The following is a 15,311-nucleotide window of genomic DNA, read 5'->3' as shown; positions in this document are numbered from 1 at the left end:
CGCGGCGGGCGGGGGGCGGGGCGGGTCCGGTGCGCACCTGCGCCGTGTTCGCCGCGAAAGAGCCTGCTTTTATTTTATTTCACTTCTTTTTTAATTCTGCCTTCTGTCTGAAGAGTGGATGGGACGCTCTCATTGCAGCGTAGTGTAATTAATGAAGATTCCAGCCTGTATTCTGTAATAAACGCCCGAGCTTGGCAGTAGGCCTGGTGGCTCGGCTGCGGCAGGAGAGCGTGGTGGCCTGAGGAGAAGTGGATGCATTAGTTCCTCTTTTTGGAACACAGCTTCTACTGCTCTCTTCATTGCTTATAGTTGCTAATGGGTGTTCATTCTTAGTAGTGATGCTTGTTAAATAGGCAAAGATGAAATGATTACGTTACCAGTGTCCTGATGGCCCTCATGCTGTATCAGGTGCTGTGAAGGTCAATGCTGGAACCAGCTGCCTGCRCTGCTGTGCGTGTTGGGGTTGTGCTGAGTGGAGTTGTGCTCCTGAACGGGATGAAGTGTTTTAGGGAAATTGGTAATGCAGATGTACAAGGTAGCAGTCTAGAGGAAACTATTGGACAGTATGTGGATGAACTGTTCACAGCAAAAAACATCTTATGCATGATTAGAAGAGCCACTTGCCTCCACATGTTGCCCAAGAGGATAAAGGAGCACCGTAATTGGCAAGCTAGAGAAAACTAATCAAACTTGAATGATGGGCTCCTTTATCTAGTAACTTCTCTGAAAATAGCTTAATATAGGAACAGAAAGTCAGCATTTGTGTTTCTGGTACACTAATTTACAAAATTTAAGCTAGTTAAATAGTAGCATAGTGTAAAGTAACCTTTGCAGCTTTCATTTTTGGCTTATTTGCCAGTTTTCCCAGTCATAAGCAATTCACATTCAAAATGGAATTACTCATTTTAGTAATAGGAGGAAATTCTTGATAGCTATTAAAAAAAAAAATCCTGTAAATTTTTGGATAAAGCTGATATTTGTATAAATACTTCCATTTGCAATGAGTAGTCAACACTAGTATCTGGTCACTTAAGGTTAAATCTCCTTCTAGTTCTAGCTGGATTTAGCAGCTGAGCTGCCGTGAAGGATCCTGTGTAGCCCTAGAGTGACTAGTACTGCTGTGGCCAGTGAGCATCTGGGGAGCCCCAAGACTTCAGGGGTAGTATTGTATCCCTTCCTAAAGGGACTTGTTAGAGCTGCGTAATGGCTGCAACTAACACAATGATCCAAGAGCTATCTATAGTTTGCACATGCTTGTAAGTTAGACATGACTCTGAACTCGGTTCACTTGCAATGTGTGGGCAGGGGGGAGGGAGAAAAGGGGTGGTCCTCCTGGACAAAAGTATATTATTAGTCTGTTGCATACTTGTTTAGGGAGCTTCCCCTTGGAAAAACAAAAGGACAAATGCTACAAGAAAATCTTGTAGCAGCTCAATCTGAAGATGTAGTTGCATATAAGAGGGTTATTTTTTCCTCTTGGTCATAGTTGTTCAGAGCTTCTTTTTTCTTTTTAGTTTAAACTCATATCCCAGGCATATGAAGTTCTGTCGGACCCAAAGAAAAGGGACCTCTATGACCAGGGTGGGGAACAGGCTATTAAAGAAGGAGGCCTGAGTGGCGGCAGCTTCTCTTCACCCATGGACATCTTTGACATGTTCTTTGGTGGTGGAGGCCGAATGAATAGAGAGAGAAGAGGTACACAGTTCTAAACAAGTTCTAGAAACTCTAACCATGCACTTAAGCATAAAACACGTGTGCTAAGGTACTGCTGTTCTGCTAAGTGCACATAGTGTGGGTATTATTAGTTGCAACAATAGATCAAGTAAGCTATGATTCTAGCTGTTATAATAACAAGAGTCTAATAAAATAGATAACATAATATAGCCATAGCAATCTTTATGGTCAGCTCTTTTGTTTATTTTTTTTGTTAAAATGGATATGGGTAATCTGGAGGGGAGGGGGAAGGGTCAAGAGACGGCTAGAGCAGTTGAACTAGACATGTTTTAAGTTTCTTTCTTTCCAGATCTGTGCCTGACTTGCTCATATGCTTTGGGCAACTTGCTTCAAAGGACACCATCAACTTAAGTTTAAGTAATGTTATATCTCATGAAAACATTTGGGAGAAATTACCATGTAAAAATGTGAAACCAAGTACAAAGTGCTGCCAAAAGCACAATGTGATTTCTTTTTCCATCCTCCATGTTTGCTAAAAGAGCAAGTGGTAAATTGCTGTAAAATCTTTTAAAGTCATGCTGCAAAGTGGTATGGAAATATATAGGTAGACATAATAGCAACTTCTAAACTGACTAGAACTGAAGCTGGTAGTGTCCTTACATCTTGCTATTTTAGTTAAGCTTATAAAATTAGGGCCAGAAGGAGGGCTCAGGTGGCTTTAATGATGCTTTGCTTAATTACAGCTAAACTTTATGTTCTGACATTAGTGGGTGCAGCTCTGTGGAAGCTGATGGAACTGCACTGCTTTTAAGGGGTTGAGCCCTGCTGAAAGTTTGGAATGAACTGTACATTTCTTCAGTGAGACTGTGCATGTATGAACAAGTGTAGAAACTTTTAAATAAACATTAGTCCTTGTAATAGCTGAACCAGAATTAATTTCTTTTTTTCTTCAAGGCAAGAATGTTGTGCACCAGTTAGGTGTATCTCTTGAAGACTTATATAATGGTATTACAAGGAAACTGGCACTGCAAAAGAACGTAATTTGTTCAAAATGTGAAGGTAAAATAACAAGTAGTGGTCTCAAACACTCTTCACCCCCTAAATATATATATATATATAATGTATGTAGTGGAGGGAGGAAACAATGTGGCTTTCTGAATGTCTGTCAGGGTATCTAGTTATCCTTTGGGCTGCTTTTTGCCAATACTTATCCAAGAATAAGGCTATTTCTTCTTAACATCATAGTGCAAAGCTATTCTAATAGCAGACTTGAACTCACTGGGAATGATAATTAAAGGTATCTTAATTAAGAGTATCTTAATTTGTAGGTTTAATAACAGCTGTTTTGTTAAAACCTTCTTTTTGAATTGCTGTGGGTAGAAGTCTTGCTTGTGTTATGCAACTTGCTTACAACTATTAAGTATCTCTAATGACTAGTCTTGTTGAGGTAAATCTTAATGAGATCTTGTATCTTAGCACTTTTTTAAATTTTTAGCGAGCACATTCTTTCCGAAATGTTAATGGAATGTCTGGCTTTTGAAGAAGTAAAGTCAGTATGCTGATAGTTCCTTGAAAACCAAGATGTGCTGGGTGAGCATGGGGCAAGCAAATAAAATACAGTGCATAAAATACAAACTAAACCTTTTTTTGCCAGTAGAGACTCTCTAAATTGTGGGGCATGTTTTGTGGTGGAAATTAAATTCCAATTACATTGGAAATGTACAACAATTTCTGTAAAAGCCACCTCAAAGGTTCTCTAGAAGCAAAGAACTGTAGCTTTCCAATAAGTTCTAGCCTGACTATTGTTGAATGAATGCTTTTGTTTTGCCCTGTTCCCCCCCCCCCCCGACTGAGATCAGATTTAACTTTTTTTGTTGTTATTGTTGAAGGTTATGGTGGAAAGAAAGGGGCTATAGAAAAGTGCCCTGTGTGTAAAGGAAGAGGAATGCAAGTTATAGTTCAGCAGATCGGACCTGGTATGGTACAGCAAATCCAAACTGTGTGTCCGGAATGCAAAGGCCAAGGTGAAAGGATAAATCCAAAAGACAGGTGTGACAACTGCAATGGCTGTAAGGTTGTAAGAGAGAAAAAGATTATAGAAGTTCATGTTGATAAAGGTAAGAACTGTATACTTGCTATGTGTCTATATTTGTAGTCTAATAGTTCTGTAGAAAATAAGATTTCTTTTTCTTCTTTCCAGGTATGAAAGATGGTCAGAAGATAGTATTTCATGGAGAAGGTGACCAGGAGCCTGATCTGGAGCCTGGTGATGTTATAATTGTGCTTGATCAGAAGGATCACAGTGTCTTTCAGAGGCGAGGGCATGATTTAATTACAAAAATGAGAATTCAACTTTCAGAGGCTTTATGCGGCTTCAAAAAGACCGTTGAGACTCTTGATAACAGAGTCCTTGTAGTAACGTCTAGACCAGGTAGGTCTTCTGAGTTCTGATGCTATGCAGACTGCTCCCCTGTTGTTTCATGTGCCTGGACACTTTTTTTTTTAAACCAGTTAATGCAACAAATTCAAACTGCAYTTAAAGTCAGTTAAACCAGTTGGCTCTTCGTCATTCCTGTCACTCCTTCTGAAACACTTCATGTGCAGAATTATAGCTTAAGCTGGCAAGCATGCAGCTAAAGCTATATGTAAGCTTTACATGCATAAAGCTTTATGCAGGTCTTAATAAGCCTACCTCAGTTGGTGGAGTGACAGGGGAAAAACTCAAGATGCCAGAAACCTAAGCAGTACTGGATCATCAGCCTGAAGGCTGTGCAAAGAGAAACTAGTTCTTTTACAGTAGAGGAAACATAAATCCTAAATGGGATGTTTTTGTGTAGCCTTAATGCTTTATAGCATGTTTCTAGAGGTTTTTTTCCCAATCTGTGATGATTTCTCTTGGTTGCTTAGGAGTATCTTAGATGCTGTAGGAACACTCCTTTTGAAAATCTTTTTATGGTTATGAAACATCTGTCACTTAATCTTAAAGTTCTTATCTGTGTCTAGGTGAAGTGATAAAACATGGTGACTTGAAGTGCATCCACAATGAAGGGATGCCTATCTACAAATCTCCAATGGACAAAGGCAGTCTAATTATACAATTTTTGGTAAGTTGACTGTTTGCTCTTCTGTAGCAAGGGGAAACTCTTACCATAAAGAGTACCTATTCATTTTGGAAAAAAATCATTGTAGGTCCAGTTCCCAGAGCATTACTGGCTTCCAAGGGAGAAACTGTGTCTGTTGGAGGCTCTGCTTCCTCCACGAGAAGATGTAATGATTACAGATGAGATGGACCAGGTAGACCTGGAAGACTTTGATCCAAGTGAGCAAACCTACCGTAACAGTGGGGGAGAAGTGTATGAAGAAGATGAGGAGGGGCCAAGAACAGGAGTACAATGTCAAACATCTTAAAGCAAGGTGGAATGTATGTCATCTAAAGTGTAAATTTTCACAATGAAAACTGCATGGCTGCAATAGCCACTGCTTGTGGGTTTTGTGTTCAGCAAATTGAGTTGCTGCGCTGTCAGTATCACTTTTTTTGGTAACTAATTTATATTGTGTTCTTGTAGTCTTTATATATAAAGCAAATGTTACACAGCTGAGAACCAGCTGAGTTAGGTATACATCTTCCTTTGCTGTAAAGGTTCTCAATTTATTTCACCTATGCTATTTATATAAGACTTGCAATATTCATAAAGGCTGAGTGGAGTGTCTTATGTAAATATTTTCATACTGGAAAATTAATTTCATAGAATAAAAATAGCAGAAATGACTTCTAATAAACTGCRTTCTTCACATTTTATCATGCTCTTTCTTATCCTCTCCAGAACCACATTTAGCTGGCATAAGTTGCCTAGTTCCTCTAAGTTTAGACCTCACCATTGTCTTCCCCATTCAATGTTAAAAGCCTGTCTTCATTATTTTGTTCTTCAAAGAAAGGAGTTTGTGATGTTCCATTATTTGCTTAATTGTAATCTTCCATTGTACTAGCATAGCATTCCTTCATTAGAACCTGAACAGCAGAGGGTACCTGTTTAGTAGTTCAGTTCCTTATAACTTAGGGTTAGACAGTATCCTTCTAACTTTGTATATAATATGCTACTCTATTACTCTTAAATTACATGCATAGTACTACCTCAGCTAAAATCTTAACCTTTCAGAAACTCAAGGCTCTGTATTTGTCCTTTTGCTAGAAACTATTCTTCTGTCCCTCTTGGAGGCTGTGTTCAGGCCTTAATTATAATAATACAACACCCATTGCATGCAGCATGTCCACTGCTATATTATAATACCACTGTAGTAGAATGATTATACTGAAGTTTTTCCTTTTGTTTCCTCCATTAAGTTGTAGTTAGAAACAGCTTCCCCCTGCCCCCCCCAAGCCAGCTAGCCACCATCAGAATTAAAATTAAAGCATGATCAATGAGCCATATGTTACCATACAATTGCTAGAACAGGTGTTCAACTTGAATGACCACATCCCTGCCATCAGGATGAGTGAGGGCTCTTGCTTCCCATGCATACAGATGGCCTCAGTCACTTTTCCTAAGCTAAGCTTGTTAGACTTGCTCAACAATTTCCAACTCCAGTCTATAAGTCTACCACTGGTATTTCTCCACTGACTTTAGTAAGCAGTTACATCACCCATGAGTACTTATTTCCAAAAATACATTTTTCCAAGGCTTAGACACAAGTTACTTGCATCAATAATTACTTTTATTTAGAAAAAGCTCTCATGCTAAACAAAACCAAGATTACATATAAACCTATCTGATTTTTCAGTTCAGAATTTAGATCAGCATTACTAAAATGCTTTTATCATATTAAAAAATAACATTTATAAACAATAACATACAAGGACTGCAGTATTTCTAAGAACTGCCACAAAATTTAACCAAAAGGTCTGAGGCTCTTTAAACTGGACAATCATAAATATGGATTTCTTGGTCRTCTCCAACAGATACAATTTTGGAACCACTTCCATTGTATTTCACTCCCCAAACCTGCAAAATAGGATAGGCAAAAGGTTATGGARGAGACTGAGAAGAAAAAGCAGTATGTTTTTATGTCTTTGTAGCAAGTAGGTCATATTTATTAACAGCAACAAGCAGAAGAGGGAGGATTACTTGAAGTTACACTATTAACAGTTGGTTCCAGATTAAAGGCTCCCACTTCAGCAGCAGATGAGATTGATGAACTACAGTAAAACACTGCCATCTAGTTGCCAGACAAGTTCGTGCATTCTGCTTCTATGRACAACAGCATTGTTGGAGTATTCTTAGATTGCATCATCTGAAATGCACTTGCCCAGGATTGCATATAATCAACCATTTTCACTCTTACCTACCCTGTTTTCATTTCTGAAAATAGTGTTTCACAATGCTTTTAGGAAAGCAAAAGAGGAAATAGTTTTCATGCAGACTGAAAAAAGGCATATCACGACAGACTGAAGGATGACTATGGTTATCCTTGGGCTAATTAGGTTTTGCACTGGTACATAGATGGCTCTGATAAAAAAATTCAGATCAGTCCTGTGACTTAAACATATGGCAGCTATATAAACCCTTAAGTGACCCCCATCACCAAGACAACATCAAGAGGAATAAAGGCTGTATTAACATGAGATTGCAAAACTATAAGAGCATGTTTGGGGGAATCTCATGCACTGTTTTGCATTAGTACTCCTAAAGACCAGCCTTACAAAGGGTGACACACCTCTGCCTCCCACAAATTCATGAGAATACAGACAACTCCTAAAACAACACTGGAAATCCAACTCTGCTTGATACTTCAGTATCAAAACCCCCACAGCTGAAGATAACTGAAAAGAAGGTTACCAGCACACAAGAACCAGGGAAGAAAGAGCCTGAATAAAATCAGAAATAATTTGCTGTGCTAAGTCTGTCCCTCCAATACATTAAAAAAATAAACAAAATAGAACAATATTATTTAACACCTTAAATTTGGAAAGCAATTAACATGGCAGGCAACCAATTTCCTCTTTCCTCAAAGGTCACTACCATTCAGCAAAAATAAAATAGGGGAGTGCAGACATTTAAAGAATAAAGTGTCCCAAGTTTCAAAGAGGCTTTCAAGTATCTTTCTAAATAGCTCARTCCTTTTAAAAAAATATTTCCGCCCTTACACATGCACACACTGTGCATATGACAAGAGTAAACAAGACTATCGACAAAAATTAGGAATACAGGCTAGTAAGAATCCCTTTGACCACTCAGGATCGCCCTTGTTTGGACCTGTAGAAATGGATTACTTGGAAGAGATCAACATGCGCTCTTGGAATATTAATTCAATATTAAGTACCTAATAATTACTAACAACTTCTAGGATGTTATTGTAGCAGGCTGAAGTCCAACCCCAAAGCTATAGCACTAATTTTAAGCACAAATGCGCACAATTGAACAACTTAAGTTTTCATGCTAATAGTGATACAGGTAATGCAACAGCAGACATGACAATTTTAAGTTGGTGATATACCTGATCTTGATGGTCAAAGAAAGTGTGAACACAGGTTCTTGTTCCAGCATCCCAAACTTTTACACTTTTATCAGATGAACTGAAAAAAAATATTATTGATCAATATCTAAATAGATTAACTATAGTTCAGAGGTTAAAGATCCCATACTGCACACAGGAGACCCTCTTTCACCCATCAAATATAGGGATAAAGCAGCAAAGGAGTGCATCTTTAACTAGATTCCAGTTACACTTAAAATACATTTACTGTTTCAATATCTGCAACATGAAATAAATGAGGACTCCAGTTTTAGCCAGAAAATTCTCTGATGTGAGTTCTCCTGTTACATATAGTAGGTCCCCCAACTGCCTGGGCTATTTTAGGAGTTAACAACAGTAAAGTTTTTCTAGATTCACACATACTACTACATTAGGTTGTATTTGTTAATTTAACAGCACTTTTTCAGATACTTAGAATCAAGATTACCCTTCTCTTAGGTTAAGATGTCCTCCACTTGCAGGAACTACACTGCAGTGGGATGACTTACACTACAAAATACTAGTCACTACAAATTGTATCACATTACAGGTTGGCTTTTGTCTTTTAGCACAGTGTAATATATGCTATTCCATTACAGATTCCATCACAATTTGTACACATTTACTTATCCATCTCCCATTATAAATAGGAAATTAAATTTATTTTTTAAGTATGTGTAAACAAGTTTAAATCCTCAGTACCTGGAAACAAAATGGGTATCATCAGGACAAAATGCTACATTTAATACCCAGGATCCATGACCACTTAATGTGCCAGCCAAGTTTGCATGTTGTCTGTGAAAAAAACAAAGTTTAGAAGACAGAGTTCTAACATTAACATTTGGTTTGTGAATCCCAGGGAAAAAGTAACAGAAATAAACTGTAGTTAGTGTAGTCAAGAATGGTCGGAAGGTCACAGAAGGTGACTTCTGGACATTTGTTCATCCAAGCTGACTCCTCTTTTTGCAGTAGATTCTATCTTTCCACTTCAAATAGTTAACATAAAAAGAGGTGACTAAAGAGATACCTAGATGCACAAAGCAGTTTGACCTGAAGACTTTCATGAAGAAGGGACAGTAATGCAGGTTTAAGGGAGTGAAAATCACTGAAGCAGTGTTTTTTTTCCCCCCTTGGTCCTCTGAGTTTCAGCACAGTGCAAGAGAAACAGGTTGTGAACAAAAACATATCTTGGGTACATAACAGATGTTTAAGATGAGTAAACACGAACACTCAGGGCAGATACGTAAAATAATTAGCCTGTTGCCTACAGAGTCAATTATGAGGAAAGTCCTCAGTTTTCAAGTTAAGGCTGTTGAGACACATACGCACTTTAAAAAAGAAAATCTATAGGATTTCATATTTTATCATTTAAACTAAAATGATTTATTAGATAGAACTACTAAAGCTGAAGGGAATTACAGAGAGCAGTTTTGATACGTTTGTTACAATAACAGCCTCTCTGAATAGTTTTCCTGTTGCGTGTCTTGCAAAATGACAACTTACACATCGTAGATCTTGATATAGCCGTCATCTGAAGCAGTTACAAGTAACTGAGAGTCTGGAGAAAACGTCAGTGAACGAATAGGCATCGCATGACCTGAAAATCAAAATTATATATGGCTTAGAACGCAGCCATTTCTGTTACTAATGACAGTGCTAAAGAGTTACATCAGAACTGCACTCCCTGTTGAAAAAAAGCAATCTTCAGCTAAAGAGTCTTTCTCTCTGTGCCTCTACAGGCTTCTTCACACAACTTACAACCCAAGCTTACAGTAACCTTGATGCTAAGGTATGTCAACTGCAGCACAAGAGTATCCTATTTTTTCAGCTGTGTGTCCTAATTAGAACTCATGTAGGGAAATATGACAATTTTCTGGTATCATAGTGCTTTCTAATATGATTGACATCATATTTTCTGGTATGATTTCATAACGTTTTAAGTTGCAGGGGTCTTTTAATTACATTACAGAACTGGAGAGAAACTGCATAAACATTAAAAGCATGTTTATCTGTTAGAAAAATGCAAGTTTTTTATGACATAAGATGTTCAGTTCTTTTCTAGTAACAGGAATGAGTTCCTATAAATCTGATTCCACAGTGACAAGAAAAATAAGATGTGGCAGCACAGATTCGGCTTAGCTTCATTCACTTGTACTGCACTGCAATACAAGAGTGAATTGCAATTTAAGAATTTAGTTCAGCATTACTGGCTATATCTGTTAAGGTAGGCATTCATGATACAAGCCCRAATTTACTGTTTGCCTCTAATATTTTAAGTATTAGAGCATGCTAAGTAAATAACTGAATATTGTCTAATGGACAGAAACATCAACTCATTTATGCCATCGCTGTTACATCTTATTCTGACTTCTGTTACACACTTTAATTTTGTTCAGGAATGAAGTCAGAACTTGAGTATTGCAAATACGCAAACCATTACCTTCTAGCGTATGCAGAAGTTTTCCGGTTGCAATATCAAAAATATTGATAATGCCATCTATTGCTCCACTGGCTAAATACTTTCCATCTGGACTCTGTAATAAGACACACAAAATACACATTTAGCAACTGTTTGAATTTATGATTTATGTTAGGTACCACCCCACACACAGACACACACTTTCTTGGCAACTTGTCACAAACATGATCTATGTAAGATACTTGGGCTCCAAAAATCCTGTACAGTTAAGCTTGCTTATTCACAATACGTGAATAACCAAGATCAAAGTATATTTTCCATATACTCACTGGGGAATGTCATGCAGTTTGAATTTGCAACTGTCAAAGCATGTAGAGACAGACTGATGGATGGGAAGAAAAAAACTGATTTACAACATATTACAACAATAGCAATTCCATGTAAGAGATCATCAGTTGCGCTTCTTACATATGCAATGCTAAGGATGAACTTTCCTCTAGTGTCCAGAGAATATTCTTTTTTTCCAGTTTCAACGCCAAAAATATTTACTTTTCCCACATGACTTCCTGTTGCAAGGTACTGGGAATCAGGTGAAAAAGCAAGAGACCAAGCATCAACTATATTAAAAAGAAAAACTCAGTTAGTTGAATATTTTTTCTAGTTCTCAGCCAATAACGGCAGTTCTGTATGCATCTGTTTAGACATTTAAGGCAACACTAACAGCTAGCAAAGTGCAAAAGATGCAGGAGGAACATGCAGATACAGGGTTGCAACATGGATCAACATTCCTTGCAATTTAATTACAGAAAAAAACTTTTTAGAGTAGTGTAATGGATTTATCTAGCACTACGTAATTTACAGATTTTTCTATATGCTTAGTACTAATTATCTAGAAGACTGCAAAATTGTTCTTAAAATTGAGGATTGTCAGTGGACTAATGAAGTATTTTGAGTAAGGTTTTAGGCCCTGAATTCCAGCTTGGAGGATGCAATGTTGATCTAGACTTCAGCTTTACTTTATTTTGACTTGCTCCCTCATGCTTGGATGTACTGCATAAATGAGTATCGCATACACAGCTCCAGTTCAGTGCAAATACAATTAGAAAGAATTAGCAAGCTCAGACTTTCTTTGTAAATCTAAGTATGTGTTTGAGTCATTTTTTTAAAATATCATTATATCTATACATCCGTAATAGCAAGCTGGTTTCAATTCTGCTTTATGTATCTAGGAAAATGTAACTCTAAGTGTATCTAAGAATGCGCAAATAGTGCAAACAAACAGATGTAAAACTGGCTGATACTACTTTATCTTTAGTGGATAAAATCACCAACATTAAAATTGCAAACTTGGGATAAAGATTACAATATTAAAAAAAGTCCTAGTCATCTCATACACTTACCCTCAATAGTAAATACAGTACAGTATATAATTAGGGTGCACCTGTTACACATAGACAGCTTAACACTGCTATCTTACCAGGACCAGCATCTATTGACTTGATCTGTTTGCCGGTTTCTAAATCCCAAAGGCGAATATGGGCATCTAGGGAGCTGGATGCTGCAATGGAACCTGTATGGCTGATATCCACAGATACCACGCCCAGCTGGTGACCCTCTAAAGTCCATTGTAGATCCAATTTTTCATCATTCCTTTTGATGAAGGGAAATAAAAGCCTGGTTAGGAATAGCTGGGGGTACTTAACCTACCTCCAAACTCAGACAAAACAAACATGATAACCTGCAATTCTCCATTTCGCTCAGTGAGAGAGGAATCTAACTAGCCATGAAAAGTGAAGATAGCTATACACAAATTGTCTGYGTACTTAAGGAAATGAAACAACAAATCAATTGTTTACCATATTTCCACAAATCATATGCTTCATTTTAAGTCTGTGAATAGTCCCACTGAAATCTCCATTACACAGCGGTAATGGATACTTACATAACAGACTTAATTTGCCAGCACAGCATGAAATACAATGACTAACATTTTTATAATATCACAGCAGAGCTACTCATGTACTTAAAGTGAAGTACATGTTTAACATTGCTTCCGTAAAGAGAGAGAACAATTTCTTTGCAACAGCACACTTCAGTGTTACTTGTATGAGGATCTTTACCAAAAAGGGGGAGAAAAAAAAAGTCACATTTCCTTTTTTACACTATTCTCACTATTCCTTTTACAGTACACACAGCCTCAATGCGAGTCTCGTAAGAAGTTGCATTTCTAATTCTCTGACTTAGAAACACATCAAGTTATACCATTCTCTGGCAAAAGACATGTAAGACTTCATATGTATTTTCAAAAGGGTTTGTGTTCCTTGAAAATTAAAGCACATCAGAATGCGGCCACTCCAACAGAAAGCACGCACTAGTGAAAACAAGCTTGCTCAAGAGAACAGTTGTGTGTGTCACGCTACCCCTTTCCCAATACATAACTACTAATGTCCTTGTGGACTATGGAAATTCAAGACTGCTATATCTCCAATACTGACTGTTTCCAAGGGTTAAAACTGGTTTATCTGTTCAGTGCTGAACACTGCACTTACCACTTCCAGACCTTCACTAGATCGTCCAAAGAACCAGAGATCACCGTTTCGGAACCATCTTTTTTATTCTTTCCCCAGGCAACTGACCAGATGGCATCATCATGAGCTAAAAGAGAGTGCAAGCATTGAAGTTAAAACTTAGATAGTTTCTTTTGATGGGAGGCAACTACCAGTTTTTACTTCCTGCTATAGGTAGAAGACCTACGTAATATTCAAAGCAGATAGAACAATGCTATCTTGACATGACAGAGCTATAGGCCTAAAGCAAAAACATAGAGGGGCTGTGACTAGAATTGCTAAGCACATACAGTAGCAGTATTCTGCAAATGAAAACCTCCAAATGAACATAGAAATGACATAGAAAAACCATTCCAATGCAGAATGCTTTTCTATTATCAGTCTTATTATTATCAGTCTTCTATTATCAGTATCTATATTTTAGCCTAACCAACAAGGTTCCAAATAAACAATTGTAATACATCTCCACTGTCTAGTTTACAACTAAGCTGGCTTTCTGAACTTTGCCTATGGCAAGTCCCAGCTCATTTCTGTCTTGTAATCTTAAGCATTTTCTGATCATTTTATTTCCTCATACCCTAAATAAAGCAAACTTAAACATAGGCTAACCAGCAGCTATTACTCATATTGATTAATCTCTTACTCATACTATCACCTTATTCTCTCTCTTACAGCTGTTCTATACTACTACTTCATATGCTGTCTTGTTAAGTAGCTTTGTCTTATAAGTAGCTCAGTGGCCCTTAGGCCTACTAAAAGAGCTAAGATTAAATTATAAGTCCGCAAATACAATGAAGTAGCTAATGAGGACACCAGAACCATCCTGAAAGACAGACTTTAAACACTTTTAGAGCTCAGGTTTTTATGGCATTTAATCCCAACAGGAAGCTCTATCACATCTTGAAGTACTTCATTAAAAAATAAAAACACCCCCTTTTCCCCAGAAAAAGGGAAGATTAAGAGCGCAAAATTTAAATTATACTAGGAAGTTAGTCATTTGTGTCATTTTACTATCTTAAAATCGCTAGTGCAAACATCTGCACTGTATCTATAATTATACTCTTTTAAGGAAGGAAGCTTTAGAGCATCTGTAGCTGGACTTACCAGTCAGAAAAACACGCAGGTTCACGCATAAGTCCATAGCATATGCAGCAGCAAGAACCCATTACCCTAGTCACAGTACCTAGCACAATGAAACAGGGGACTGAACTTGACTTTTCCCAAGAAAAAACAATTTAGGTATATGTGAGAATCTAATCTCCAAAAAGGTCACCTAGGTTTTGGTAACGGTAAAATTGCCAATTGCAATGTTGGCAATAGAGGCCTTGCTCTTTGGGCCTACCGCTGCTCTGGGAGCCGTRTCACCTATTTCATTGCTTCAAAACACATGAACTGTGAACCTCTTCGCCAAAGTTATTATTGAAAAACAGCATACGTATTCTGAAGTTATTCAGATTCACATTCAATAGAAACATAACCCAGGAGGTGTCATAAATACATCTGCCATTATCAATTTTACACCATCCAAGGAAGCCAGGACTATTTACAACATGTGTCTTCTCACCTTGCTCTTGCTTGAAGAGAATACCGTACTGGAAAGAAAAAATAATTAGTATTATGCATGAGTAGCCTAAAAATCATCGAACTGGTGCTTGGCTTAATCAGCACCACGTTTTTGTTTACCTGCGTGGTCATATCGGTATGGAAGCAGCCTTAACGGGAACGCCCTGGAAGGAGAAAACCCAGCCGGCTCAGACAGAAGGCCTGAAGGAAAAACCACCCCCGCTCGCACTGCGAGAGCTGCCCGCCAAGCCCCCGGCCCGCCACCGCCCCTCGCCCTCCCCGCGGCGGCGCGGCRCGGCCCGCCCGTACCGGCCGCGGCGCCTCCCTCCTCCCCGCCGCCGCCGTCGCGCTGTGATGACGACCTCTACCAGCGAGACGCCGCAAGAGCGCCTCACTCTCCGGCCCGTCTCCCCGCCGCGACCATAGAGAGAGCGTCTCCGGCGCAGCGCTCCCTACCTCCGCCGTGTGGCGAAGGAGGCTCCCTCCGTCCTAACGGTCCCATCGGCCGTAACGGTCCTAAGGGCCGCGGCGGCGGCGCGCGCCCAGCTCCCGCAGCCCGCCGCTGAGCCGCGAGCAGC

At 38.6% G+C, this 15,311-nt stretch overlaps 2 protein-coding genes across 8 annotated transcripts; one reads left to right on the top strand and one right to left on the bottom strand.

Moving 5' to 3' along the window:
* Positions 1 to 49: 49 nt before the first annotated feature.
* On the top strand, positions 50 to 5,471 carry DNAJA4 (DnaJ heat shock protein family (Hsp40) member A4). Of its 6 annotated transcripts, none has more exons than XM_026068196.1 (7): positions 50 to 535; positions 1,515 to 1,695; positions 2,629 to 2,733; positions 3,564 to 3,791; positions 3,875 to 4,105; positions 4,678 to 4,778; positions 4,870 to 5,471. In XM_026068196.1, exons 1-7 carry the CDS (start codon positions 521 to 523, stop codon positions 5,080 to 5,082), a joined length of 1,074 nt encoding a protein of 357 aa, XP_025923981.1. In that variant the 5' UTR covers positions 50 to 520; the 3' UTR covers positions 5,083 to 5,471. The 6 variants fall into 6 exon arrangements, with proteins under 6 accessions (XP_025923981.1, XP_025923980.1, XP_025923983.1 ...); XM_026068195.1 differs by having other exon boundaries at positions 54 to 535; positions 4,864 to 5,471; XM_026068198.1 differs by having other exon boundaries at positions 197 to 517; positions 4,864 to 5,471.
* Positions 5,472 to 6,365: 894 nt separating this feature from the next.
* WDR61 (WD repeat domain 61) lies at positions 6,366 to 15,081 on the bottom strand. Of its 2 annotated transcripts, XM_026068201.1 has the most exons (11): positions 15,043 to 15,081; positions 14,854 to 14,897; positions 14,735 to 14,762; positions 13,153 to 13,258; positions 12,081 to 12,253; positions 11,072 to 11,220; positions 10,625 to 10,718; positions 9,688 to 9,781; positions 8,887 to 8,979; positions 8,167 to 8,245; positions 6,366 to 6,674 (listed from the first exon to the last, which is right to left on the bottom strand). In XM_026068201.1, exons 2-11 carry the CDS (start codon positions 14,863 to 14,865, stop codon positions 6,585 to 6,587), a joined length of 918 nt encoding a protein of 305 aa, XP_025923986.1. In that variant the 5' UTR covers positions 14,866 to 14,897; positions 15,043 to 15,081; the 3' UTR covers positions 6,366 to 6,584. The 2 variants fall into 2 exon arrangements, with proteins under 2 accessions (XP_025923986.1, XP_025923987.1); XM_026068202.1 differs by lacking the exons at positions 14,854 to 14,897; positions 15,043 to 15,081 and adding an exon at positions 14,275 to 14,353.
* Between the last annotated feature and the right edge of the window lie 230 nt (positions 15,082 to 15,311).

This window comes from Apteryx rowi, unplaced genomic scaffold (genome assembly GCF_003343035.1).
Source record: "Apteryx rowi isolate R43461 unplaced genomic scaffold, aptRow1 scaffold_27, whole genome shotgun sequence".
In the NCBI taxonomy this organism is placed as follows: Eukaryota; Metazoa; Chordata; class Aves; order Apterygiformes; family Apterygidae; genus Apteryx; species Apteryx rowi.
This window is presented reverse-complemented; position numbering and strand designations above follow the sequence as displayed.